Genomic DNA, 26,500 nt, shown 5'->3' with positions numbered 1-26,500 from the left:
GCTGGGCGGCCCACCAACCCTTCTGCTGTCCAGTGTGTCTGAACTTGAGCCTTGGGGAGAGAAGGGTCTCTTTCTGAACTTGTCCTTCTTTGGGTACTTTCTCAGCCCTAGGTACCCTTTAGTATTAAAAAATATATATTTGGCTGTGCTGGCTCTTATTAATAGTTGCCATACTCAGGATCTTTGTTACCACGTGTGCTATCTTTTAGTTGGGGCATGCAAACTCTTAGTTGTGGCACATGGAATCTAACTCCCCAACCAGGAATCAAACCGGGCCCCCTGCATTAGATGCTCAGAGTCTTAGCTGCTGGACTACCAGGGAAGTCCTTCCTTTGGCATTTATATAGTGTCACAGTTTAATAACTCTAGACTTCTGTTCAAATGATCTGGTTTATCTCCTGATTGGACTTAGCACTGATCTGAGATGAATCATTAAGAATGTTAAGTGCACCCACATTATTAAGTTAAGCCTTTGCCAGTCTTCATAGTTATTACTACTGTAATGGTCAAAGTGGAGTCACTGTGGAAAAGCCTTGGCAAATGTTCAAATCTTGCTCAACATCAGAGAATACATACCAGAGAGAAGCCATGTGAATGCAATAGATGTGAAAAGGTATTTAACCAAGTCAATAACGTATTCGTCACCGTTGAACCCATACTGGACTCTTTAAGTGGAGTCGACATGGAGAGGAATTTAGCTGAAGGCCTGCATTTCTCCAACCAGAAAGAAACCCTGTGAATGTGATATGAAAAGGTCTTTAGGAACTGCTTTTCTCCAGCTAACTCAGAGGAGTACTGGAGAAAAGCTTTGTGAATGTAGCCAGTGTGGGAAGAATTTTAGCCAAGCTCAGCCTTCATTCAATTCCCAGAGAATTTATATTATGAAGGAACGAGGGTCAGGTTGAGGATAGACTGTCAAGAGACAGGGAGAGATAATCAAAAATTTACTTCATTAAATGTGATAACCTTTGAAATGACAATCAAACCCACACGACTGAAGAGACTCAGCCAAGTATCTGAACTCTGCTAAGCCAGTGACTTTATCAAGATTATTATTGGGAGAATTGTAGGCTTAGAGAAAACCGGAAGGAGGAATGTATTAACTTTATGTGATTGAATGTATAACTCACTTTCACCGGATGAACAGAAACTTTTTGAAGAAGTTTAAAATATTATAAAAGAGGACTATGTGTAGTTTGCAAAATCAGTGAGTGGATGTAAATTCTAGTAAAAGAGGACTTGAAGCAGAGGTCAGAAACGCAATAATCAGCTAATTCTAGTTGGCAGAATCACAGTATTTATTTAGAAGTCGAATGCTATTGGCGAGGTAGAGATTGCTCACCTAAAGTTCCCATCACATCCAAAATATTTTATATCCTGTGATTTTGATGTCACACACACCAGCCTGGACCATGAAGGCACATTTGCACCTACCTGAAAACAGACAGAAAGATAATGAGGCTGACAAGGTGCTCCTGGGAATCCAGTGCCTTGCACAGTGATGGGATATTATCTGAGGACTTTGGACAGAAGAGAGCATTTGGGTTATCATAAGGTTATACTTTGTGCCAAAAAAAAAAAAATACTCTTCTGTACAGTGCACTGTATGTTAAGCACTATGCCAGGAACCTGACCGTGTGCTATTTCTATGCTCCTTTCAGAAATGGGTTCAGGGAACTAATCTGCCAGCCAAGATGATGAAGCCGGGAGCAGCCGTGCTGCGGAGCTGAGTCGGTGCCCTGCGGAGCACAGAGACAGCGGCCGGGGGCGGTGAGTGCGGTGGGGTCACCGGTGAGGGGCGCCAGCTTCTGGGGATGGAGGGGCCGCGGGGCGGGCTTTCCCCACTGCTCGTGCTCTGGAGCTGCTGCTGAGTTCAGGTCCTGGGTGCACAGCTGTTGAGATGCTGTCCTGTTCTTTATTTCTCCATTTATCCTTAAAATAAAACCTCATCCACTTAAGCCCCTGAGGTTCATGCTGGTCCCTGCAACCTGAAAGGGCCTCATACAAAGCTTTAAAAGCTTCAAATATTTTTTTATTGTGAAAAGTATAATAAGCCATTTACAAGTCCGAAAGCACCAGAATTAAGAACACATAATTTTTATATACACATTTTTCATACAAAAGGTTGATCTTTATAGGCATTTAAAATAAATAATCTGAAAATCAGCAGCACTGATTGCAAAATAAGTATCTTGCAATCAGCAGCACTGATTGCAAAATAAGTATCTTGCTCTCTGACTGTCTCAAGGTGACCAGCCTCCTATGTGGCCAAAAGGTGAGGCGTTTGACACCTGTTCTGAGCCTGGGTGGCGAGTCTCCGGCGGAGGTTCCTCACTCTCTCCATGAGATCCTGTTCCATGGCGTCCCAATGCATTTTTCTCTGGTTTAATGAAACTTGGAAACAAAATTTAAAATTAACAATAGTTAGTTTGAGCAATGGTATAGCGTTTAAAGATAAATATGTTGCAAAGACCAATAATGAAATGAATATTCGAAACCAAATTTCTTACACGGAAAAGCCTAAGGTATTACCTGGTTCTATGAAGTTCCATTTACAAGTCAAATATTTGGTGTATTGAATGAATGCTATTAGAGAACTTATTTGCTTTTGGCTATCTTTTTTTTGCAGGGGGGAGGAATATAGATTAACTTTTACATCAGGTGGAAAGCTTGTCTAAGAGAGAATCTGAGTTTTTTACAATAGTAAGTTTCTTCACCATGGTGTTTATTATAATGAGAAAATTCCAGGGTGCCAAAATTAATAGTGAAATATATACCATGACCACTTTCTAATGATTCAATATATAAATCAAGTACTTTTTACAATGACCAACATAAGGCAAGTCCAGAATCAAGCTTAGAACATTACAATGTGTCTAAATGTAAAAGCCCTTTCATGTTGATTTAGAGGGGTAATAAATCCTGGAATTCAATAAAGAAGTAACTTAAAAACATACTTCTCTGAAACTTAGTTACATACCCGAAGAGCTTCAATTTCTGAAAACTGTTTTCCCCCAAGGAATAAAACATTTATGCTTTTTCATTTTGTTGCCAAGTAAGAAACTTGCCAAATGTCAACTCGATTTTGAAGTTTAGAATATCTAGTTTAAAATTCTGATGTGTTGGAGTAGAGAACAGTTGAGAATCTTCTATACTTTCATCTGCCTTATGCATGACTTTTGGTTAATTTCATATCCTGACACAGTGTTTAGAGATGCACATAAGAGTATGTATGTTAGTGAATGTATTTTATACCATACTGGAACACATGACTTGTTGTTAGGTATATTTTTTATAAAGCTGGTCTTTTGGGGACATCCTATAAAAATCTGTTCTCCTAAAAGAACTCAAAGGACCTTGTGAAGTTCTGCTTCATTTACATGACAGTTTTATTGGAGAAGCTGGTTGAAGAGTCTGAGTTTCCTGTCCTCTCCCCTCCTTTTAAAAACAAATCAAGTCCTTTACTGGGGAAACTGTTAGCTGCTTTATGGGCTAACGCTGTGACTGCATTTCTGAAAGATGTTTCCACTCCATCCCATCCCTTCCAGAAATAAACAAAAAGCTCCAGTGAATCAAGTCAAGGGATCAAAAGGCAACTCATCAGCACAGAGCCCTTTGCCCTGAGCGGTTCTGAGTGAGCTGGCCCCGCAGTGCATCTCGGAGCGCAGAGCAGGCTCATGTTTCCAATGGTTGCTGGAGGCAGCTCCAGAAGAGTCGAGAAAACGCAAACATGGAATAGCTTTGAAAACTAATTCTGAGATTTTCTTTTCACAAGGATGTAAAAAAATAGTTATGAATACCATTAATTTAGTCAGTGAGAGACTTCTATCAGCGCCTCCAGCTATGTTTGGGCAGCAGTGCTGGTGCTGAAGAAACAGACTTGCATTAATGATATCTGGCAAACTGTCCTTCCTTGGGGTTTGGTCTGACCTAGTTTTTCCCCAGCTGGAAACTTGAGAATCTTGCTGCTTCCACTTTAGGATTTCCATGGTCAGTACCCTGGGAAACTGGTCTCAATGTGCTGTAAAGATAATTTAAGCCACAATCTTGCCTTGTTATTGTTTAGTCGCTGAGTCATGTCTGACTCTTTGCCACCCCAATGGACTGTAACCTGCCAGGCTCCTCTGTCCATGGGATTCTCCAGGCAGGAATACTGGAGTGGGTTGCTATTTCCTTCTCCAGGGGATTTACCTGACCCAGGGATTGAACCCATGTCTCCTGGGTTGGCAGGAGGATTCTTTACCACTGAGCCACCTGGGAACCCCCACTGTTGCTTAAACATTGCTAAATCTAACGTGATAGGAGACATTTTTCTTGCTCATTGACTTACTCTGTGTCAAGGACTCCATTTCAGAAATGTCATTTAATTGTGAGGTTCTAGGCAGACAGCCTGAGGCGACCTGTTCATCTCGGCACTTGGGTACTACTGTTATAAAAGTGGGAAAAAAACCAAAGAGTGGATTGTATAGAAAGCCTTGATTAATTCCAAATGGTCCCTAGTAAATTAAAATTGCCAAGGATAAAAAGTCCCTTACTTTTCTGCTTTGGGAAGAATGCTGTCACCATTCAAAAGGCAAGCAAAGTGCAGTTACTGAGAGTTAAAAGCTGAACTGAAAGTAAAGTACTTTAAAAAAAAAAAAAACCTTTAGCGAAAACAAAAAAACCAACAGACAACTGAAAAATACAGGTGCTAGGTCAGAGATCCCAAACAATTGCTGGGAGAGACTATGAAACGTGGTTAGCAAGCCTTTCTTGAGAACAACTGGGAGCTGATCACTGTCGGCTTTACCCAAGCGGGACCTGATCACAGGCCACAGCAGACCAGACGCAGCGACGGGCAAGTTTCACCTGGGCTTCTTGAGACTGGGAAGCATGGCAGCATCCCACACCTAACCAGCGCCTCCTGTTTTTTATCCTCATCCTTTAGATTTGTTTTTGCTGTCTCCTAACTCCTACAGCTTTACATCCAATAAGATATCAGAGTCTTCATTTTTTTCATCCTAACGTCGCTTAGGACACCCCTTCCTTTTTATTCCCGTCACTAGGGTCCAAGCCTCCACGAGTCGGACCCAGACTGCTCGGGTCACACAGAGTCAGCAAGATGATGCTCCCTTTACCTGGGCTCAAAAACTTCAGCTAATGGTTTCAACTCATAGTTTTAGCTCAATGAGTCTTTACGATAATGTGTGTGCATGCTAAGTCGTGTCGACTCTTTTTGCAACCCCAACTGGAGCAGGTTGCCATTTCCTTCTCTAGGGGATCTTCCCGACCCAGGGATCAAACTCCTGTCTCCTGCATTGCAGGCGAATTCTTCACCACTGAGCCACCTGGGACATGTGGCAGCCCAAGACAATGGATTACCAAATGACTGATTTGAACTGGTGTCAGGGAACAGAATATGAGTTATCTTCAAGTAATTGAAGGGCTATCATGTAGCAGAAGTAGTAAGTGCATTCTCCAGAAGAGTTTAACTGTAGTTGATTTACAGTGTATTAGTCTCAAGTGTACAGCAGAGTGATTTGGTTGTGTATTTTTTCATAGTCTTCTACATTCTGGGTTATTACAAGATACTGAATACAGTCCCCTGTGTCGTATGGTAGGTCCTTATTTCATATACAGTAGTGTGTGTATCTGTTAACCCCACACTAATTTATCCTTCTCCCCCTGCTCCCCCTTTGGGAACTGTAAGTTTGTTTTCTGTCTGTGAGTCTATTTGTAAATAAGTTCATTTGTATCAGTTTTTTAGATTCCACAAGTGACTGATATGATACTTGACTTTCTCTGGCGTACTTCACATGGTATGATAATCTCTGTGTCCATCCATATTGCAGCAAATGGTGTCATCCTTTTTCAAGGCTGAGTAGTATTCCATTGTATACATGTACCACATCTTCTCTACCCAGTATCTGTCAACGGACATTTAAGTTTGCTTCTGTGTCTTGGCTATCGTGAATAGTGCTGCAGTGAACAATGTGGTGCATGTGTCTTTGAATTTGAATTTCTGTCTTTTCTGGATATATGCCCAGGACTGGAATTGCTAGACCATATGGTAATGATATTTTTAGTTTTTTAAAGGTACCTCCACATTGTTCTCCATAGTGGTTGCACCAATTTACCTTTCCATCAGTTGTGTAAGAAGGTTCCCTTTTCTCCACACCCTCTCCAGTATTTTTTAAGAGACTTTTTTGATGGCCATTCTGACCAGAGAATGGGCTTCCCTTGTGGCTCAGCTGGTAAAGAATCCACCTGCAATGCAGGAGACCTGGGTTTGATCCCTGGGTTGCGAAGATCCCCTGGAGAAGGGAAAGGCTACCCACTCCAGTATTCTGGCCTGGAGAACTCCATTGACTTTATAGTCTGTGGGGTCAAAAAGAGTCGGACATGACTGAATGACTTTCACTTCAATAACCAGAGAATAGTTTTTAATCAGAAGATTTACAAAAAGAAGAGCAGATTCAACTATATATATAAGGAAGGAACAACTTTTAAATAAAATAATGGTAGAAAATGGAATAGGGTAAGGAGCTCACAGCTCTGTTAGTCTCCTGGCAGAGGCTGGGCAGCTACTACTGCAGAGATGACTCAGTATCAGATCCTGCCAGGTCTGAGTTCGCACAGCTCCTTGTCCCTCATCTTTCCTCCCCAATCCATCCTGCCCACGGCTGCTTAATTCATCCTTCCAGAGGGCTGGGTTATAAACGCAAAGGGGCCGATGGTTCCCTCCTTTGCTCATAGCAATGTTTCAAACACTGCTGAGCAGATTCACCTGTAAAACTTTAGAACAAAAATCTAGCTTTCCAGTTTCTATCTTAGATCTATGAAATTAAATCACCATTGGTGAGGCCCTGAACATGTATTGTTTTTTGAATATGTATTTAAAAAAAAATAATTTTGTTTTGGCTGGCTGGGTTTTAGCTGCTGCGTGGGCCCTTCTCTAGTTGCGGTGCCTGGAGCATGGCCTCTCGTTGCGGAGCGCGGGCTCCAGGGCGTGTGGGCTCAGGGGCTGGGTTCCCGGGCTCTAAAGCACAGCCTCAGTAGTGGTGGCACACGGGCTTAGCTGCTCCATGGCACGTGGGATCTTCCTGGACCAGGGATCAAACCTGCATCTCCTGTGTTGGCAGGCAGATTCTTTACCACTGAGTCACCAGGGAAGTTCCTGAATATGTATTTTTTAAAAAAACAATTTGAAAATAAATAAATAAAAAAACAATTATAATGCACCTAAAAAATTGCTGGTCACTTGCTAATTATAACAGAAAGGTAAAAGGTGAAAGTTCTTTTTTCTATACTTCTTGTACTGTAGCTTGCTTATTTCCTTCACTTAATTAAGGTATTTATTTTAAAGCCCCAAAGGTGATTCTTATTATTTAAAACGATCTTGTTCTGAAGTGGTACTGCATGTACCACGCAAAATTCAAAAGGAGCAAAAAGGAACAAACTAAATTTCCTTCCTTTCCCTAACTGCGTTCCTTGCCTGGGAGGGAAGCCCTGTACTCGGTATTCCACAGGTCACTCTGCTGTCTGCTGGGCTGGTAAACAGGATGAAGCCCAACTGCTCAGCCTGGCACTGAAGGTCCCTGTCACTCTCTCGAACCATCCTTGTACTGAAGCCCTCTGCTCCAGTTAGCCGAACCTGAATCACCCTGACAGGCAAGTTTCTGCTATTGATTAATTACGTTTAACAAGTCTCTCTCAGACAAGGTGGTACTAGTGGTAAAGAATCTGTCTACCAATGTAGGAGACACAGGAGATGCGGGTTCGATCCCTGGATCGGGAAGATCCCCTGGAGGAGGGCGTGGCGACCCTCTCCAGTATTCTTGCCTGGAGAATTCCATGGACAAAGGAGCCTGGTGGGCTACCATCCATGGGGTCGCAAAGAGTCAGACATGACTGAAGCAACTTTTATATAAGGATAGTTCATGGAGGCTTTAATTGGTGAATCCACAGAAACGGTAAGGGAAAATGATGTGTGTGTATGTGTGTGTTCCTGAGAGAGATCCTTAGGGAAGCCTACAAACCATGAGGAGTTAGAAAATGGTATAATACAATGTTAGAACTGTAACAAAATTACAGATCACCTAGTCTATAATCTTCTCATTTTACAAATGAGGAAACACCAGGAAACACTTTCTACTAAACACAGATTAAACAGGAGTAAATAAACTAACCAGAAGGACCCAGCTTAGTGACTCTGGCTAAGTTTATTTAAGTCTTGTCTTCCTTTACCGTGAAGCTGGGACTAGGTGTTCATGTCACCTCACCATGAGATCCTCCCTCCCTGAAAGGTCCTCCCACTGCTCCAGGCTCCTCCCTTTCTTCAAGGCCCAGTCATTTTAAAAACCTGGTCCAAAGGCTCTGCCTGGCCACCAGCATTTACTAATGTCATTAAAACAATAAATTTTGTTAAGATAATTCACTTACCACAAAATTCACCCCTTTAAACGGTACAATGCAGTGTTTTTAGTACACTGAGGGTTGTGTAATCATCACCACTAATTCTAGAACACTTTCACCATCCCCAAAACAAACCCCATATGCCCTGGTAGCCCACTCCCCTACCCCTCCCACCTGCAAACCACTAACCCGTTTCTGCCTCTACAGATTTGCCTATTCTGGGCATTTCATGAAGAGAATCATGTAACGTGCGGCCTTCTGGTCTAGCTTCTTTAACTTAGTATAAGAATTCTCAAGGTCCATCCATTTTGTAGCATGAATCAGTTAATTCCTTTTTATTGCAAAATAAAATTCCTTTGTATGGGTATACCAATTTATTTTATCCATTCCTCATTTGATGGGTATTTGGATTGTTTCTCCTTTTTTTGGCTATCATGAATATTGATGCTGTGGGCAATTCAGTATACAAGCTTTTGCAGGGATATATTTTCAGTTCTCTGGGTATGTATCTAAGAGTAGAACTGCGGGATCACATACAGTCTCTCTGTGTTTAACCTTTTGAGGAACTGCCAGTTTCCCGAAGTGGCTGTGCACGTCACATTCCCACCAGCACTGCTCTGGTTTGGCTGGACCTTGCCCACAGCTGTTAATGGATTCAGTTCAGCTCAGTTCAGTCGCTCAGTCGTGTCCGACTCTTTGCGACCCCATGAATCGCAGCACGCCAGACCTCCCTGTCCATCACCAACTCCCAGAGTTTACCCAAACTCATGTCCATCGAGTCAGTGATGCCATCCAGCCATCTCATCCTCTGTTGTCCCCTTCACCTTCTGCCCCCAATCACTGCCAGCATCAGGGTCTTTTCCAATGAGTCAACTCTTTGCATAAGGTGGCCAAAGTACTGGAGTTTCAGTTTCAGCATCAGTCCATCCAATGAACACCCAGGACTGATCTCCTTCAGGATGGACTGGTTGGATCTCCTTGCAGTCCAAGGGACTCTCAAGAGTCTTCTCACACCACAGTTCAAAAGCATCAATTCTTCGGCGCTCAGCTTTCTTCACAGTCCAACTCTCACATGTTAATGGATTATATCAATGCTAACTGATCGTGAAGCTGCATCTCATTTTTAATTTTTTTCCCATTTGGTTTTGATTTGTATTTCCCTTGGGCTTCCCTGGTGGCTCAGAGGTTAAAGTGTCTGCCTGCAGTGCAGGAGACCTGGGTTAAGTCCCTGGGTTGGGAAGATCCCCTGAAGAAGGAAATGGCAACCCACTCCAGTATTCTTGCCTGGAAAATCCCATGGACGGAGGAACCTGGTAAATCCACGGGGTCGCAAAGAGTCGGACACGACTAAGCGACTTCACTCACTCACAGTGACTAAGTTAGGAAGATCCCCTGGAAGAGAGCATGGCAACCGACTCCAGTACTCTTGCCTGGAGAATCCCCGTGGACGTAGGAGCCTGGTGGGCTACAGTCCATGGTGTTGCAAAGAGTTGGATATGAGTGAGGCAAGTTAGCATGCAAGCACAACAACTAATTTAAGCTGAACAGCTCTTCATATGTGTGTGGGCCATTTGAGTATCTTCTTTGGAGAACTGTTCGAATCTTTTGCTCATTACAAATCTGGATAATTTTATAAGACATTGCTATTCAGCTTCAACTTAACTTGATGGGCCTGGGATTTTAGGGGCAGTGAGGGCCACTCACATTGTCCAGAAGGTTCTGTTTTCTGGGAAACAGTAGGAATTTCCTCCCCATTGCTAACAGAGATTGGCACTAGGCAATATTTAAATAACCAGTCTGTTGTCGGCACACTTGCCTGTTTCCACTTCCTGTGCCTCCCTTCTAGCTCTGAGTGACAAACCAAAGCAAGCACCTGTGATCAAAATGCCATTGTCCTAATTACAGCCGATTATCCCCTGGTTTTAGGATTAAATGACATGGATTTAATTTCTACACCCTGATTAAGGCAATGATCAAATCCTAATACATAAGCCTTTTGAAGATGGATGATTATCAACCAAACTCTCCCTGATTGGTGAAACTTAAGGATGCTGACAAAATGTAGGTGACAGAACAGGAAGACACCATGGAGGTGGAAGAGCCAAATGTAGGAGACTATGGATGCAGGCAGTCGTCTGCAGTTTCTTCCCTTTTACTGTCTTCTAAATTCAGAGGTTCCTGAAAAGACTCAATTGTTTTCTTCTAATGTAGGGGTCAGTGTGACGGGGTTAGGGAGTAAGGCAGCCCCAGTGGCTGGTGTCTTCTACAAGCAGGTTTTAAACATAGCATGCCTAAGGGCTCTGAGTACTATTTGAGACTAAACTCAAAAGCATGAGAGGTAATGAGGGGTTTCAAAAGCAGCCTAGTTAAATGAGCATGATAGCATCTAATCTCTATTTTTACTTTTCAAATTTGTGCACTACAAAAGTAATTAAGAAGGTAATACACAGTTGCATTAGTCATAAAAGCTCTGAACTGGACACAGCCCAATGTCCAGCAGTTACTGAATGGATAAATAAAACACGAAATACCCACACAGTGGACCAATACTCAGCATTAAAAAGGAACGAAGTACTGATACCTGCTACAACATGGCTGAACCTCAAAACATTATCTAGGTGAAAGAAGTCAGATACAAAGGACCACATGTTATATGATTCTATTTACATGAAATTTCCTCAGCAGGTAAGTCTACAGAGACAGGCGTAGATCAGTGGTTGCCAGGGGCTGGGAGGAGTGACAGGAAATGGGTTATGACTGCAAATGGGTATGGGGTTATTGGGGGTGCTGAAAATGTTCTAGAGTTGATTGTGGTGATGGCTGCAGCTCTCTGAATATATTTAATACATGGTAATACAATACCATTGAATTGTATACTTTGTATAGGTGAATGGTATGGCATGTGAATTATATAGCAATAAGGCTGTTATTTTAAAAAGTAATACATACACTTTTTATAAAAGACTGAAACAATATAAGGTATAGTAAAATAAATGTTCCCTGTATCTGTAGTTTTAGAATTTTAAGTTACAATTTTGATTTTTCATTGAATGCCACTGTAAGTTGAAAAGTGAAAGTCGCTTAGTTGCGTCCGACTCTTTGTAACCCCATAGGCCCCATACAGTTCATGGAATTCCCCAGGCCAGAATACTGGAGTGGGTAGCCTTTCCCTTCTCCAGGGGATCTTCCCAACCCAGGGATCAAATCCAGGTCTCCCGCATTGCAGGTGGATTCTTGACCAGCTGAGCCTCAAAAGAAGCCTTGCACCAAAACCTAACATTTGATTAGATCCTATAATGAGTTTCCTTGTGCTACTTTCATATACTGCTGTTCTGAGGACCAGTTATTGGCAAAGCACACTTTTTTTTAACTAAAATTAACTAGATATAGCACTTTGGCAACAAATTATATTCTAGTATATTAAGGGGATGCCCAGGACCATGAAACCATGGAATAAGACAGAATTGTATAGGATGGTTGAGAAATTTTTCTTGGAGCTTTTTTTTTAAACAGCCTCACCTCCTCAGCCCAGTCTTCCTGACCAAAAAATAGTAACTAGTGATTATCTTTCAGCTGAGCAATAATTTGACTAAAAGTGCCAAAACACATGTAAGAATTTATCCATGATAAGAGACCATATAAAATGAATGGATGTATAACACTGGGAAGGAATGCTCACCTTTATCACACGGATGCTGAGCATCATGTATCTCTTTCTCTAGGAACCATCTTCTAGATGCATCTGAAAGAGCAGCAGTTTTCTTTTCTGATTTCAAATGAAAGTCTTTTTCTTCAGCTTCCTCCCACTAGATACAAATTAATGAAAAAAAAAAAAAAAAAGACATAAAGATTGTGCTAAATTCAAGTTCCTACAGTGAAATAAGCCTGTTTGTTTCCTCTACTTGGTATCAGGTAATTTGGGTCCCTATCCTGACTCATTGGAAAAGACCCTGATGCTGGGATGGATTGGGGGCAGGAGGAGAAGGGGACAACAGAGGATGAGGTGGTTGGATGGCATCACTGACTCGATGGACATGGGTTTGGGTAAACTCCGGGAGTTGGTGATGGACAGGGAGGCCTGGCGCGCTGCGATTCATGGGGTCGCAAAGAGTCGGACACGACTGAGCAACTGAACTGAACTGATCCTGGCTCAAGACTGTTGAAGAACCTTGAAAGCAGAGGCACTTCTGATGTCCCTACCACTCAAAGCCTCAGTGCCACATAAACATGTGGGTCCCAGCTGTCACTGAAATAATTCATTTCAGTACATTTCAGATCCCAAATATTGAGGAATTGAGGTGTTTTGGGTTTTGTTTTGTTTTTGTTTTTTGGAGTTTTTAAAATTAATGGGTGGAAAGGTGTCCTTGTGAATGAAAGACATACTCCAGAAAGCTGTGCAGAAAAGTTGAAGGACGCAGTTTTCCTGATGATCTTGGAGACAGGATACCAACCCTGGATTGCCTACTCCAGACTTCTTCATGTGAAAAAGAAAAATATTTCTATCTTGCTTGTAGTTACAGTTATTTTGGGTTTTATTACTAGTAGTTCTCTATATATTTCCTAACTTTTCAAAGTCTTTTATGTTATTAGTATAAAAAATTCTGTAAATTAAAGTGCTAATATACAATGAGCCAGAACCAATACAGGAAGCTAGAAAGTTGAGACACTAATGTAACTTAGAAAGACACTCATTCTTGTCATGTCATTCTTGCATGTGTGTACACCAAGTTGCTTTAGTCCTGTCTGATTCTTTGCGATCCTATGAATTGCAGCCTGCCAGGCTCCTCTGTCCATGGGATTCTCTAAGCAAGAATACTGGAGTGGGTTAGTCATTCTTAGGTGGCATCAATATTGGACTTTTCTGAGCAATACCTATTAAAATTAGATCATATTTAAGATATTTTCAAAAAAAAAATTATTTGGTTTGATGCTTTTGCCACTTGATTACATACTATTTCAAGATTTAAATAATTAACAAGAAGTTTATAACATCATTCTTACCTTTTTAGCTTCCCCTTCCATCATGGCATTTAATACTTCTATTTCTTTCTTCCTGTTTTTCCGAAGGAGTTTAGCTATTTCCTGGTAACATTCATTTCGGTGTAGATCACTGCACCTTTGTTTATGTAAAGCTTGAATTCGCCAGTCAGTATTTAGACATGCTTGTTCTGCTTTCGCCAAATTTTCTTCAATTAACTAAGAATTTGTAAATTTCAGAGACAAGATCAGCCTTGATTACATAAAATACGGTACGTCCATTCAGTGTCTCCAAGTGTCGTACAGATGTTCACAATCCTGGCTGCATATTAGCATCACCTCAGTGTTTAAAACAAACCAATGTCCAGACTCCAGCACAAACCAACTAAATTGATCTCTGGAGCAGTTGGATACTGGTACTTCCAGAGCATTCTCCAGGGGGTTCTAATGTACAGCCAAGGTTGAGAACTTCTAGGCTAAGGGGCAGGGAGAATTAAACAATTTCCATGTTTTAATCTTTTGAAAAGGAGTCAGAAGAACTTATCTAACAGACTGGACAAAAGCCTGTAAGGAAAAAAGGTGGGGGGCGGTTATTACTGGGGAAACAGTCAAGGGACAGAACAGAGGTCGGGAAATCTTACACTTATTCCTGGCTTTTGGGACAAGGCCCGGCCCTGCCATAGACCCGTTTAACAGTTTGTTAAAGGGATAACAAAGCTCCTCCCTGAAGGCCTCAAGTTCCATTTCAATTCATTTAAGTCAGCATTTCTGAAAGGATACTCCCCAAGAAATTCTGTAAGTTTAAGAAAATTTCTCAAAGATTCACAATGTACCATGTATCTTCAAATCTGGCATGAAAAAGCCTAACTTTTAAGACAGCTTTTTCAATACTTGTCATCTCCATTTTATTTAACACTAAGTTACTGATATTCTACAGAATACACTTGGAAAACGCTGGCTTATATACCAGGCAGAGACCTGATGTTTTGCAACTAATCTACTCAGGTATAATTTCTAAGACTTAACAATGTAGGACAGTATCATTCACAAAGTTATTTCCCTTGCATAACTTCCCTTGCAAGTTATTTCTTGCAAGTCTTGAAATTCTCAAGGAGTATAAGACACATGGGTATGCTGTCAGTAAAGTAACCTGCAAATAAAATAATGTTGAGTTTCTAGGAATTGTGATGACTGAAAGCAAAGAAACTAACTTTATAGGGCTCAATATTGAATTCCTTCTTTAAAAAGAACAGTAGATGGAAATTCTCCCCTCTATAGAGACACTAAAGTTACCATATTTACCTTATGAATTTTTTGGTTCTGAGTTTGATCGGTTCCTATCAGTCTATGAAACATGTGTTCTTCAAGATCTGCTTTCTGTCTATAGGCATCTGCATTTTCCCTCATTTCTTTTGCAACAGCTTCTTGATTTCTAGAGAGATTCTGTTAAAAAAAAAAAAATCACCAATTGATATAGTAATAATGCTAGAACACAAAAATGATTTTTCTGTTTTTTAGAATACCTAAACTATAATCATCTAATTTTCAAAGTAAAGAGCAAACAGTGGTGAGTGACATCAGTGGAAATAAGAGTAAAGACTTCTGAAAATTCTCTCATTTCTAAAAGCACTGAGATCACTGGCAAAACAAGCTTTTTCAGAACTCTGGAAACTAACTGAAGGCTTGCAGCGATCTTGGGAGCATTTATTCATAGAAAAATGGCTGAATCTCAGATGCACTTTATGGCATTTTAAACTTGTGTTATTCCTATTCCATGCCACACCTAAGTTCTGCTATTGGCCTTGAAAACTGTAGGCTGCCAGTCAATGGAGGGGACAAAATGGAGGTCCTTCAAACTCTCATTCCCAGAGAACTGTCATCACTTGACCTGGAAGATCCTCCTCCCAAAGCTGTTTTTATTTGACCTGACTCAGAACTCATGTACAGCCTTTCCCTGGGGATGTCTGCTGAAAACAAACAGGGGAAACTGTTGAATATCGTGGCTGTCTGAGGCACTGGATCAGAGAGCAAACAACAGGCTAATCAAAAAGCTTGGTAGGAAAAGCTGGGGAATTAGATGTCTACACGGGGCTCTGAAATGCTCCAGTGGATCCCTGGCTTTAGAAGGCTAGGTGCATGTGTAAAAATGTGCACATGCCAAGGGCTGTGTGAATGCTCAGACCTGAGAGGTCCTAAGCTTTCAACTCAGGTGAATTGAGGTTTCGTAAAATCAGGAAATGAAAAGAGCTGTCAACTGCCTAGCTGAGTGTGGAAGGGGTGTCACAACGTGACGCACACACAGCCCCTTGGCAAAGGCTGGAGGCTTACTGCTTCAAGGGACCTAAGGAAATCTTTGTCCAGTCACCAGGTTACCTGGGTAGAGATTTCAGCAACTGTGCATGACAGAAAATACTTTATAGAATTTAGAAAAGTCACTAAGCAAAAAAAACAACAAGAAACCCCAGGGAAAGAAGAGAATCTGATTTCCAGATTTGTCCTATTATTTAAAATATCTCGTTTTCAACAAAAAATTACATGATATAATAAAAACTGAGAAGGTATGGTCCTACATACTCTGAATAGACATTAATCACATGACCTCCAGGGAAGACAGAAAAATGGAAAATTAACACATGAGAAGATGCTTGACATCATTAGTCATCTGGTAAACAATAAATCTAATTGAGGAACATTCTATAATATATCTGGCCTCTATGCTTCAAAAATATAAATGTCATAAAATATAAAGACTCAAGAATGGTTCTAACTTAGAGTAAAGAGACATACAACTGAAAAAATAGATTATCTTAGATTTCATTTTGCTCTAAAGGACATTTTTAGGACAACTGATAAAATGTGAATAAGGTTTTTTACAATAAATAATGTTAATTTCCTGATTTTGATCATTATACTATGATTATGTAGCAATCCTTGGTTTTAGAAAATATAAACTGAATTTTTTAGGGCAAAAAAGCATCAAGTCTGCAACTTACTCTTAAACAGTTCAGAAAAAAATGTGCATATGTGGAGATTGAAAGAGAAGGATAATGCAAATTTAGCAAAATGTTAATATCTGAGAAACTAAGAGAAAAATTTTTGAAATTCTTTGTATTTTTCTTGCAAATGTTCTGTTAATTCTGAAATCATGCTTCTGGTGCCAGCACCCCACCTCTCCCAAACGATAGTTAAAAAAAATAAGCTTAGTCAAGTGAATTAATTCTAATTCAAAATCATAAGAAACTCAGTGACAGTGTCTCTGGGGCTCAGATTTAGAAAAAGTTCAGTGTAGAAACTTAAGAAGAGATTTAGTTAAGAATGGATGCTATGTTTTAAATCTTATTTAATGTGAGCAACAAATAATCACATGCATGTTTGCATATCATATGCAAATACCTGTTACATATTTGTAGTTATCGCTGATTTCAAACTCAGTCTGACTTTAAGAGGGTTGAGAGAAGAGAAAACTTATGGTTTCAACATCAAATAAGTGAGTAACATAATGCTTTTCCTCAATAATAAATATTTATATCAGTACCAAAGTTCCTTTTTCCAGTGTCATGGAAACTGAATTATATGTGCTAAGGTAGGTACCTGATGATTTGATTCCAGAAGGTTCAAATTTAAAGTGTGCTTTACAGCTCTTGTCTGATTTACCTTATAGGATCCGTGTGAAGTACTGGGTTAATTTTGCAGTCACTATCACACAGATATAAGAAAACATAGTAAGTTAGTAAAAGATCCTGACGCAAAATCTGGGGCTTACATCTGGTGCTTCAGACACTAGAATAAGTTGTTAAGAGAAATATGAATTAAAGAATTACAACAAGCTCTGTGCATTCTGGCTACCTTACAATCCTAGATGACACTATACTCTTCTTGAAAAAACACAAACAAAATGAACATTAAAAAACCTTGAATAAATACAGCCTAAAGAGAGTATATACAAACTCTGGTTTTCTTACACTGGAAATGGTTGATTTATACCTTCTCATAAAGTCTTTTTTGTGATTCGAGTTCCAGATGTCTCATTTCCAGGTCTTTGGCTGTGGCAGCAATTTCTCGATCTCTCATGTGTACCTATGGCCAAATCACAAACCGTGAATATCAAAAATAACAAAAATAATTTTTGTTTAATTTAGTAATCTTATAATATGAACAAACCACTAAAAGCATTTAAAAATAATAGATATTGGGTTTTTGAGGCCAGAGTTATTCACAATATATTAACATTCACTGTGGAATCCAGAAATAATCTCTTGAGTTAAAGTTAAGTGTAATTTTCTAAAAAAGAAAGCACAATTACCATATGCTCATTTGCCCAGGCTGGGAGAACAGATGGCAGTTCTTTCCATATTACATTAGCCATATTATGAGTTAGAAAAACTTGAGCAATTTAAATTCACAGTGGATGAAAATATAAAATGTTTAATCTTGTTTGATATAACATTTATTTAATGTTCTTTTTGATTAAACTTCTGTACTTTTCTAAATTCAGTTTGGCTATGAGTAACTCCAAGCCAAAGTGTACTGTGGTCTATTCCACCTGTGTGTGCCCTGCTTGGAATCAGTCAATTTAAAGTTTACCTTTCTCCAAAATTTGACTACTTGGAAGCATTTCATGCCTATACACTAGAGGGTTTAGATAAAGGACTCTTTACATAGAGAATCTTGGGAAGTGTCTTAAATACTTGGCTGCCTAAAGTCCTCATTTTTGGGAGGGTGAGAATAACACAATATGTGTTTCAGAACAAAAAGTAAAACCCATTAGCATCTAATCTAAACATATCATCTAACCAATAAACAGTTAACGACTGCATTACTATTTCTGCGCACAAGGCAAAGTGTTAGATATTGCAGGCACACTATCAAATATAATTAGACATTGTAAAAATGAGGATACAGTGGGATGTGCAAGGACATACATCCAAAGAGTGAAAAAACCACAGACTGAAAACCAGTTCAACTTAGAGGTTCTTGAGATAGCAACTAGCTCAAAGGTAGGGATACTTGAGTTGATGGAGCAAGAGTAGTTACAATGCTAAGAGGCAGAGGAGAAGTTTAGCAAAGCAAAGAATGCTTTTTAGGAATTTCAATTACAGAAACTCTTCAGCTTATGAATTTTCAGAGATACAAAGAGCTATGTACCACAGCAGAACAGATCAACTTTGCTTGTTACTAACAGATGTGTCACTTTGGCCCCAAGAAGTCTCTCCTGCTAGTCCCTGAATTGTGAGTAGAGACGCTCCTGCAGAGAAGTTCAGCAGGCTCAGAGCTCACTGTCAGGACCGGAAGCTGAAGGGCAAGAGGCTGGAAGGGGAGGCAGAGGCTGATCACGCCCTGAAAGGACTCGACAGGATGCTCTCACCAAAAAACTGCCTTCACTATCTCAAAGGAATAAAGAGATCACAGAGTTCTAAGCCCGCAATTACTTTTGGGGAAGAACAGACTTTTCTAGAATAATGAATTATCAACCTCATTTACTAGATAATTAAAAGCAGTCATTAGATTTTAAAGACAATTTAAAATTAGTTGGCTTTAAACAAAGCATTATCTCATGCTATAAAAAGAAATAAGATTATTAATATAAAAATATTTCATATGTGATCAAAAGCAAGTTTGAAACTCTAAATTAGTTTATAAATTCAATGCAATCCTAATAAAAATTCCAATAGGATGGGAGGATTCAGAGAGAGAAGGAGGGAGAGAGAAAATTTTCAGTCTGTTTGAAATGATAAACATTTGAGAATACTGAGGAAAACTGAAAAGGCAGACTAATTGTGGTAATGAGGCCTACTAATTAGTAAAACATTACACAGGTGTTATTCCAACTGTGGTACTGGCCTAGGAGGAGATCAAATTTATAAGGGAACTGAACGTTTAATAACTATCAGCTGACAAATGACTTTTGCTAATATTCAACAAACGCTGTTGGGAAAATTGATGTGCCTTTGGAAAGAAGTAAGCTTGGTCCCTAACTCATTTCTTACATTTATCAGTAATTTTCAGACATCAGGGACTGGCAAATTTCTTCTGGAAAGGGTAACAGAGTTAAATACTTGAGGTTTTGTGGGACGTAGTTTGTTTCAGCTGTTCATCTCTGCCATTGTAGCACAAAAGAAGCTAAAGGAATATGTAAACAAGTGTGACTGTGGTCCAATAAAACTGTGTTTATGGTCACTGATACTTGAATTTCATATGTTTTAAAAAATCTAATATGATTTTCATGCCATGAAAGATTCTTTGATTTTCTTAACCACCGAAAAATGTTAAAACAATTCTAATTTACGAGCCTTACAAAACAGGTGGTCTTGTAAGAGTCAGACATGCTGGTGCACAATAATCTGATCCTTAAGACAGAGATTTAAAAAAAACAACAGAAAAACACAGAACTAGAAAAAAACTGCATAGGTGGTAACAGGAATGTGCTAAGTCGCTTCAGGTGGGCCCAACTCTTTGTAACTGTATGGATTGTAGTCCACCAGGCTCCTTTGTCCATGGACCTTCCCAGACAAAAATACTGGAGTGGGTTGCAATTTCCTTCTCCAGGGGATCTTCCTGATCCAGGGATTGAACCTGCGTCTCTTATGTCTCCTGCACTGGCAGACAGGCTCTTTACCACTAAAGCCGTGGTAATACAACCTTAAATGGGAAGGTTAATAAACATGACGCAAAACCTAGGCATCATAAAAAACTAATGAAGTTGGTTATCCAAAAAATAACATATTTTACATGATGAAGACAAGACACTGTAAACATCCTTAGAGATGTGCAACACAGGAGAACGCAACACAAGGAGAACATTCACAACAGACGGAAGGGTGAGTGCCCCGACCTGCTGCTGGGTGGCTGCTGAGCGCTTAAAACGCGGCCAGTCCTGACTGAGGGCTGCGGCAAGTGCAAACACTACTACATTTCAAAGACTTGGTACAAACAAAAGGCAAAACACCTCAAAGATGTCTGTATGGTAATTACGTATTGCAATGATAATTTAAAATACATTGAGCTAAATGTTATTAAAATTAATTTCCCCTATTTAGTACTTTTTAATGTGGCCATTAGAAAACTTAAAATTACCCACATGGCCCACGTATTTCTGTTGGACACTGCTGCCCCAAATGATAAAAGAGCCTGTGTAAACTGGCAGGAAAAGGAGTGACTTGGTAGAAAGATGGACAAATGATTTAGTTATGCAATTTATAGATCTACAAATGGCAAATGAAAAGATAGTTAACATCACTAGCAAAAAGAAGAATAACAAAAAAAAACCCCAAAACCAAAACCCATTTTTCACCTATCAGATTGGCAGATAGTAAGACTGATACACTCCAAATTGACTAGGGCATGAGTAGTCTTATACTCTTAAAATAGCTTAAGTGGTTTCATTTTTGGAGGACAATTTGACATTCCTTGGAATTTACTCAACAAAAATGTATGGAAGTCGTCAAAGATTTGTACTGAGAATGTAGTCTGGCACTGTTGTGTACAGCAAAATACTGCAAACAACCTACATATCCAACAGCAGAGGATTAAATAACCAATGATATGGCCATAAAATCGTATACTATACAACCATAAAAAATAATTTATCTCTGGGGGTGAAATGAGAGAAGAGTGGAGAAGGTCCATTTTTAACGCTATATATTTTATAATCAAAATCTTTTTAGACTGGCTATGTGTAAATTTTTATATTAAAAAAATATTTCCCTTACTTCACAATTAACTTCATGGTTAATTGATATTTCCATTTTCAAAGAACCAGTCATCAAAGACCCTTATCAACTTGACTCATTTTCCTGAAATTTCTAAAATATTTAACCATTAATAAAATACAAAAGAAAGTAAGAATAGCTGGGGGATGGAAGAAACTATATAAAACTAAAGGGGCTATTTGGTATACATTTTGAAATCTAGGAACCATATTTAACTTGAAGGTGTTTGTTACATTTAAATGAGAGTAAATGGAGATAACGTATGAGTTAAGAATAATAAACCTTTCTCTCAATCTCCTCATCCAGTCTTCTCAGCTCCATTTCATGCTGATCTTGTTGAAGCTGCAGGAGACGTCTTCTTGCAGCGTCTTGTAAGTGCATTTCCTTTACTTTCAACTCTCTTCTCACAGCAGCTAGTCTTAAACACACAATACATAAGAGGAATCAATAAAATCATTTCCGAATGTGTATTTAAATGGAAAAGTGCTATGTTCCACAACAATGAAAGGCCTGAAACCTATTTTAGCCTGCTTTCCCAATTTAACTGGTGCCATCGTAACATGGCTATTTTTATAATACAATGAAAAGTGCTCAGTTAGAAAACAAGCCTGCATTCATGAAAATAACAAGTGTACATGACTACAGCCAAATTATAGCTAAACTGGCTACTTCTTCATACTTAAATGTTCTCTTTAATAGGTCTACTACTCAGATCACTTCAATACAATTGATATATTTGAGAAAAGAATGTAAAAAAAAAATACTCCTATGTCACCAAAGATTATGTATGATTATTCTTTTAGAATTTTGCAGAAGGCTAATGGCTCAGTTCAGTAATTTTTTTAACCTACACCAGAAATCTGTTTCATAAAGTCCTATCCAAAAATAATCAATAAACACTTACAAAAGTGATTTTCCCAATAATTAGGGTTAGTGTTAATGCTTATCCCATAATATTAATCAACTTAAACATTTTGCCTTATGTTTAAGGCAATACTTACTTTTGAATAGCATACTTTTGAATAAGCATTTAGTACTTCTTTCCCCATCCTCCAAAATATGAAATGCACGATGAGAATAGCATTCTATATTTCAATTTTTAAGTCTCACAGGTATGTTTAAAACACAATTTTTAAAAATTATGGAAAAAAATCACACTCCTCTTTTAATTTTAAAATTTTCCGTAATTTTTAAAAATTGTGTTTTAAACATACCTGTGAGACTTAAAAATTGTCTCTTAATCTGTGTGACTTAAAACTTGAAACATATTTACCCAGCACTGTGGTACAAGGCATTTGTGTCCACTGTAAAATAACATTTCTAAATAGCAATATCCTTCAAGGTACGTTAGATCATGTATTACTTCTGAATAATCAGAGCAAGTTATATCACACTCAGTATAGTTTTAGAATTACATTTTACTATAGACCAATTTTTTTTTTTTATAGACCAATTTTTTGAAAAGTGTATTACCATTTCTTTTTATTAACTTAAATATATGCTTAATGGAAATAGCAGAATTGGGTAATGACATATATAGTGAAGCTATATATAATTTCACAATAGTGAAAAATGAAAGAAATACAAATTATTAAAATAACTCAGATGTCCAGCTTTTTCCAAAGTGCTAAACACACCTCTGTCTTTGCTGTATCATCTTTTCCTCCTCTTGTAAGAGTATTTCTCTCCTTGTTTCCTCAGCTCTACGAAGCAGTTCCTGTTTTTGGTACCAAGCTTCATCTTCAACTCTTTGCTGGTCGACTTCAGCTTGCATGTCTTCAACTGCCTGCCTAAGTTGATAATGTTTATTATTGTAACAAAAAACAAACAAGGAAACAGTAATTTAAGTTCAAGAACAACCACAACACAAAATGCACACCTGATTAACACGTAATTGTTTTGCTTCTAGATGCAAAAAATCTTTAAAGATATTTCCTTCAAACTCTGATTTTATGCAACTACTTAATAATTTACAAGCATTTTTCATAAAACCTTTATAATAGATTTTGTTTTCATCAAAGAACAACCAGTATTACCTCTCTCTTAAGTAATCCAATTCATCATTCCGTATTCTTTCTCGTTCTTGTGTCTGATAGTCCACAATGAATTTGGGATATTGATTAAACACTGGATATTGCCCTTTTGTCAGCGCAACAAAAGCATCAAGCATGTTGTCTGGATGGATATCAGTGGGTGTGGTATCCAGGAGACGATACACCTCTCTAATTACAGCACTTATATCCAGGTTATTCCGATGGTGAAAAAAATACTGGAAGAAAACTTTGTGATTAAACTGAGATTTACAGAGTAATGCAACTATAGTCATGCGTTATATAAAAAATTATATAACAAATTTTGTTCATTGAATAAAACAAATTTAAACATGTAAATGTGAATTTAGCTTTAAGAGTTTTTTTTTTGTGTGTGTGAATTCACTGAAGCTTTTCTTAACCCAAGTTTCAAAATGAAGGTCCAGTTTCATATTCTCAAAAATGTAATAAAATTACACAACCATATTATGAAATTGTGAAATAACACTTTTAAAATTTTAACTCAAAAGTGAAGGCTTCCTTTATAGTAACAGAGTGTTTCAACAACAAAACAAATTCTTCTACTAGAATTTATTTATCTTCAAAATACAAAATAAAGAAATTCAAACCTAAATTAGCCTTTGAAAACAAGTTTGATTTTCAAAAAAAATCTGACAGTTTCCACATTATCTCATTTCACTGGCAGATCCAAGTTCTAATATACATACACACATACATGCATATATGTATGCATCCTGTGCTTATGAAGTGAAAATAAAATTTGATAGAAACCACAAAATAAGTAACAAACAAGCAAAACCAACTTACTTCATCCTGTCTACCAAAAGAACCTCTCCATTTAAAAACTATCTCCAATGCTTTCTGTCAATCACTGTCCTGCTAAGCCTCAAAATTCTCATAGTTACCATCCTGCACATGTAATAAGCAACCAGATTATCGCAGACCAGTCAACATGCACAGAATGAACGACTACTCAATTGTTAAACATCCTTTAAATAGGCAAAAAGCATGCAACTCCAATATTATCATGAAGCTATGATTTTAGGTGATCAGTCAGGCTATAACTGACTATAACTATGAAAAGGCAAGGATGCGGTGGTGTAACTTGTTCTCCGCTATATTCTTACCATCTGGCACCAGGACTTGACATACAGTAGGCACTCAATAAATAAAATGGGTTTTTTAGTTGAAACAAATGAAATTTGAGAACTATGACTTAACAAGGATATGTACCTCAAAATCATCTTTACGCTTACAGTTGAGCAAAGGTGCTCGAGAACATATGTTGTAGGCCGCAACAGTCATCAGGAGGAACGAAGGATGGTTGGAAAAGACATTATCGAATAATTTCAGCCACTCCTCTCTTGTCAGTACTTCTGAGAACACAGTTTCAAGAAGAGGCCATGCATACAGCTAAAACAAATAAGAAAAAAAAATGTAATAGTTCTTAAGGGAAAAGTCATAACAGTCATTGCTAATGTGCTCATGTTTGGTTTAGATACTAAAATCATTACATTAAGAACATAATTATGAGAAGAACTACCCTAATTTGGGTTCTTCTTTACAGACTTTCAGGAAAGCAGTTTAATGAAGAAAAATAATGGAATATTGTTAAAAATATAACAGTAGTATTTTTTTATTATAGACTTTCAAGAAAATAGTTTTATTTATACCAGAACCAATGTTAACTTCCAGAGTAAGCTATGTTATTCTAAAAACCTTACACTTCTTACCTGGGAAGTTACATCATGATTTATGAAGTGTTGCAGGAGTTCCTTGTCATGAAATGCCAAAACATTTTCTATCATACTAAGAATATTGATAGGAGGATTAGGAAAATATTCAAACCAGTGTTGACACCAATTGACTATGAAGAAAAAAATTGAAAATTTATCTTTACCTTTCTATATCATTACAGGGTTTTGCAGTTCTTAAATGTATCTACTTTTATGTCCTCAATATGCCCATTAATAAAGAAAACATGACTTTTAAAGTTCTAGAACAATAGATTTTACACATACATCATGTTAACATGGTATTTTAAGTTTATAGAAGTTTTCCAGTTTCTTCAGAGCCAGTCGATGAGAAAGTGTCAATTAAATGAACAAATCTTCCCGAAATATTCCTGATGGTAGCTACAACGCTCCGGTTCCTGCTGACTTGCGTGCAACCTGTATTTAGATTTCTCCTGGTTAACAAAATGACCCTCCTAAAAGAGCTCCCTATTTAAAGTCTTCAATACACGTGATCAATGCTAAATGGTAATCTCAAAGTAAGAGTCCCATTTCTAGAAGACTGTTCTGTAGCCATGGTAACAGGTAACCACTAGGTCTGGTTTTAAATCTAATTGATCAACAACTCATTTCAGTAAACTTGACTTTGAAAACCAACCTGTCAGTGACAGCAGCAGCAGTATCCTCTGAAACTCAGCCAAGAGAAAGCAGAATTGATTCTGCTGAAGAGGCTTCTAAGGCTGACTTTTTAACTCACTCTCACTTAATAACTAGCACAACCCCCAAAATAGTCTTTTCCAAAAAAACCTCAATAAGATGGTCATTTTTGCTCAGTGAACCTATGTCTAATCACCTCAGCTCTATGTAATTATTTAAATTCTGATTTTCTATTTTAAATACTGAGCTGTGGCTACATGTTTTGCTAAGATCTTTCTCAAATTAGCAAGTGAAAGGTCTGATCAGAATACCGGATTAATAGTTGATAAGGTCCTTCCAATTCCAGAATTACATTATTTCATTTATTAGTTAAGGAGTTAGATTTGAGTTAATAATTCAGTCATAAATAAAATCTTGCAAAGACTAAGCTTTTAAAGAAACATTTCAGCTTCTTTAACTGCTGCTTTTTTTGGAGCGGGGCGGTATTTTTCTTGTATTTTAACTGCTGCTCATTATAAGTTAACTTTAAAAGAAAAACCCAGTTCAGCAACATCTCCTTAGGTAAATACCTACAGTGTCCCAGACACTGCTTGTTCTGGGAATTTTATTATTATTTTTTTTTTGTTCTGGGAATGTTAAAACACCATGCACATACCCAAAGCCCTCTTGTATCTGCTGCTGCTGCTGCTGCTAAGTCGCTTCAGTTGTGTCCGACTCTGTGCGACCCCACAGACGGCAGCCCACCAGGCTCCCCCGTCCCTGGGATTCCCCAGGCAAGAACACTGGAGTGGCCTCTTGTATCTAATCTTCATCAATAGAATAGCTGTCTTCAATTAAGCAAGAGGGCACTCCTGTTTTATATAGTAACTGTCTCTTCTATTCTGCTGGGCGCCACCACACAGAAATAGACCTAGAGACAGCAATGACCAAGAGCAGGATGGAGACATGATCACTGCATGGAGGCCCTTCACTAAACCTG

General features: G+C 38.5%; 1 protein-coding gene across 3 annotated transcripts in view; it reads right to left on the bottom strand.

Moving 5' to 3' along the window:
* Positions 1–2,010: 2,010 nt before the first annotated feature.
* TBC1D31 (TBC1 domain family member 31) overlaps positions 2,011–26,500 on the bottom strand; it is a 65,084-nt gene continuing 40,594 nt past the window's right edge. For 2 of the 3 annotated variants that reach the window (XM_065903222.1, XM_065903223.1), the window contains exons 12-22: positions 24,865–24,998; positions 24,365–24,544; positions 23,117–23,349; positions 22,718–22,870; positions 21,363–21,498; positions 17,356–17,448; positions 14,674–14,814; positions 13,396–13,590; positions 12,074–12,200; positions 4,331–4,426; positions 2,011–2,394 (exon numbers count right to left, since the gene is read on the bottom strand). In XM_065903222.1, coding sequence (XP_065759294.1) covers positions 2,261–2,394; positions 4,331–4,426; positions 12,074–12,200; positions 13,396–13,590; positions 14,674–14,814; positions 17,356–17,448; positions 21,363–21,498; positions 22,718–22,870; positions 23,117–23,349; positions 24,365–24,544; positions 24,865–24,998 — 1,622 coding nt within the window. In that variant the 3' untranslated portion in view covers positions 2,011–2,260. The remainder of the gene's footprint in view (positions 2,395–4,330; positions 4,427–12,073; positions 12,201–13,395; positions 13,591–14,673; positions 14,815–17,355; positions 17,449–21,362; positions 21,499–22,717; positions 22,871–23,116; positions 23,350–24,364; positions 24,545–24,864; positions 24,999–26,500) is intronic. The other variant, XM_065903224.1, reaches the window with a different exon arrangement.

The sequence above is a fragment of the Muntiacus reevesi genome, chromosome 12 (assembly GCF_963930625.1).
Source record: "Muntiacus reevesi chromosome 12, mMunRee1.1, whole genome shotgun sequence".
Lineage (NCBI taxonomy): Eukaryota > Metazoa > Chordata > Mammalia > Artiodactyla > Cervidae > Muntiacus > Muntiacus reevesi.
This window is presented reverse-complemented; position numbering and strand designations above follow the sequence as displayed.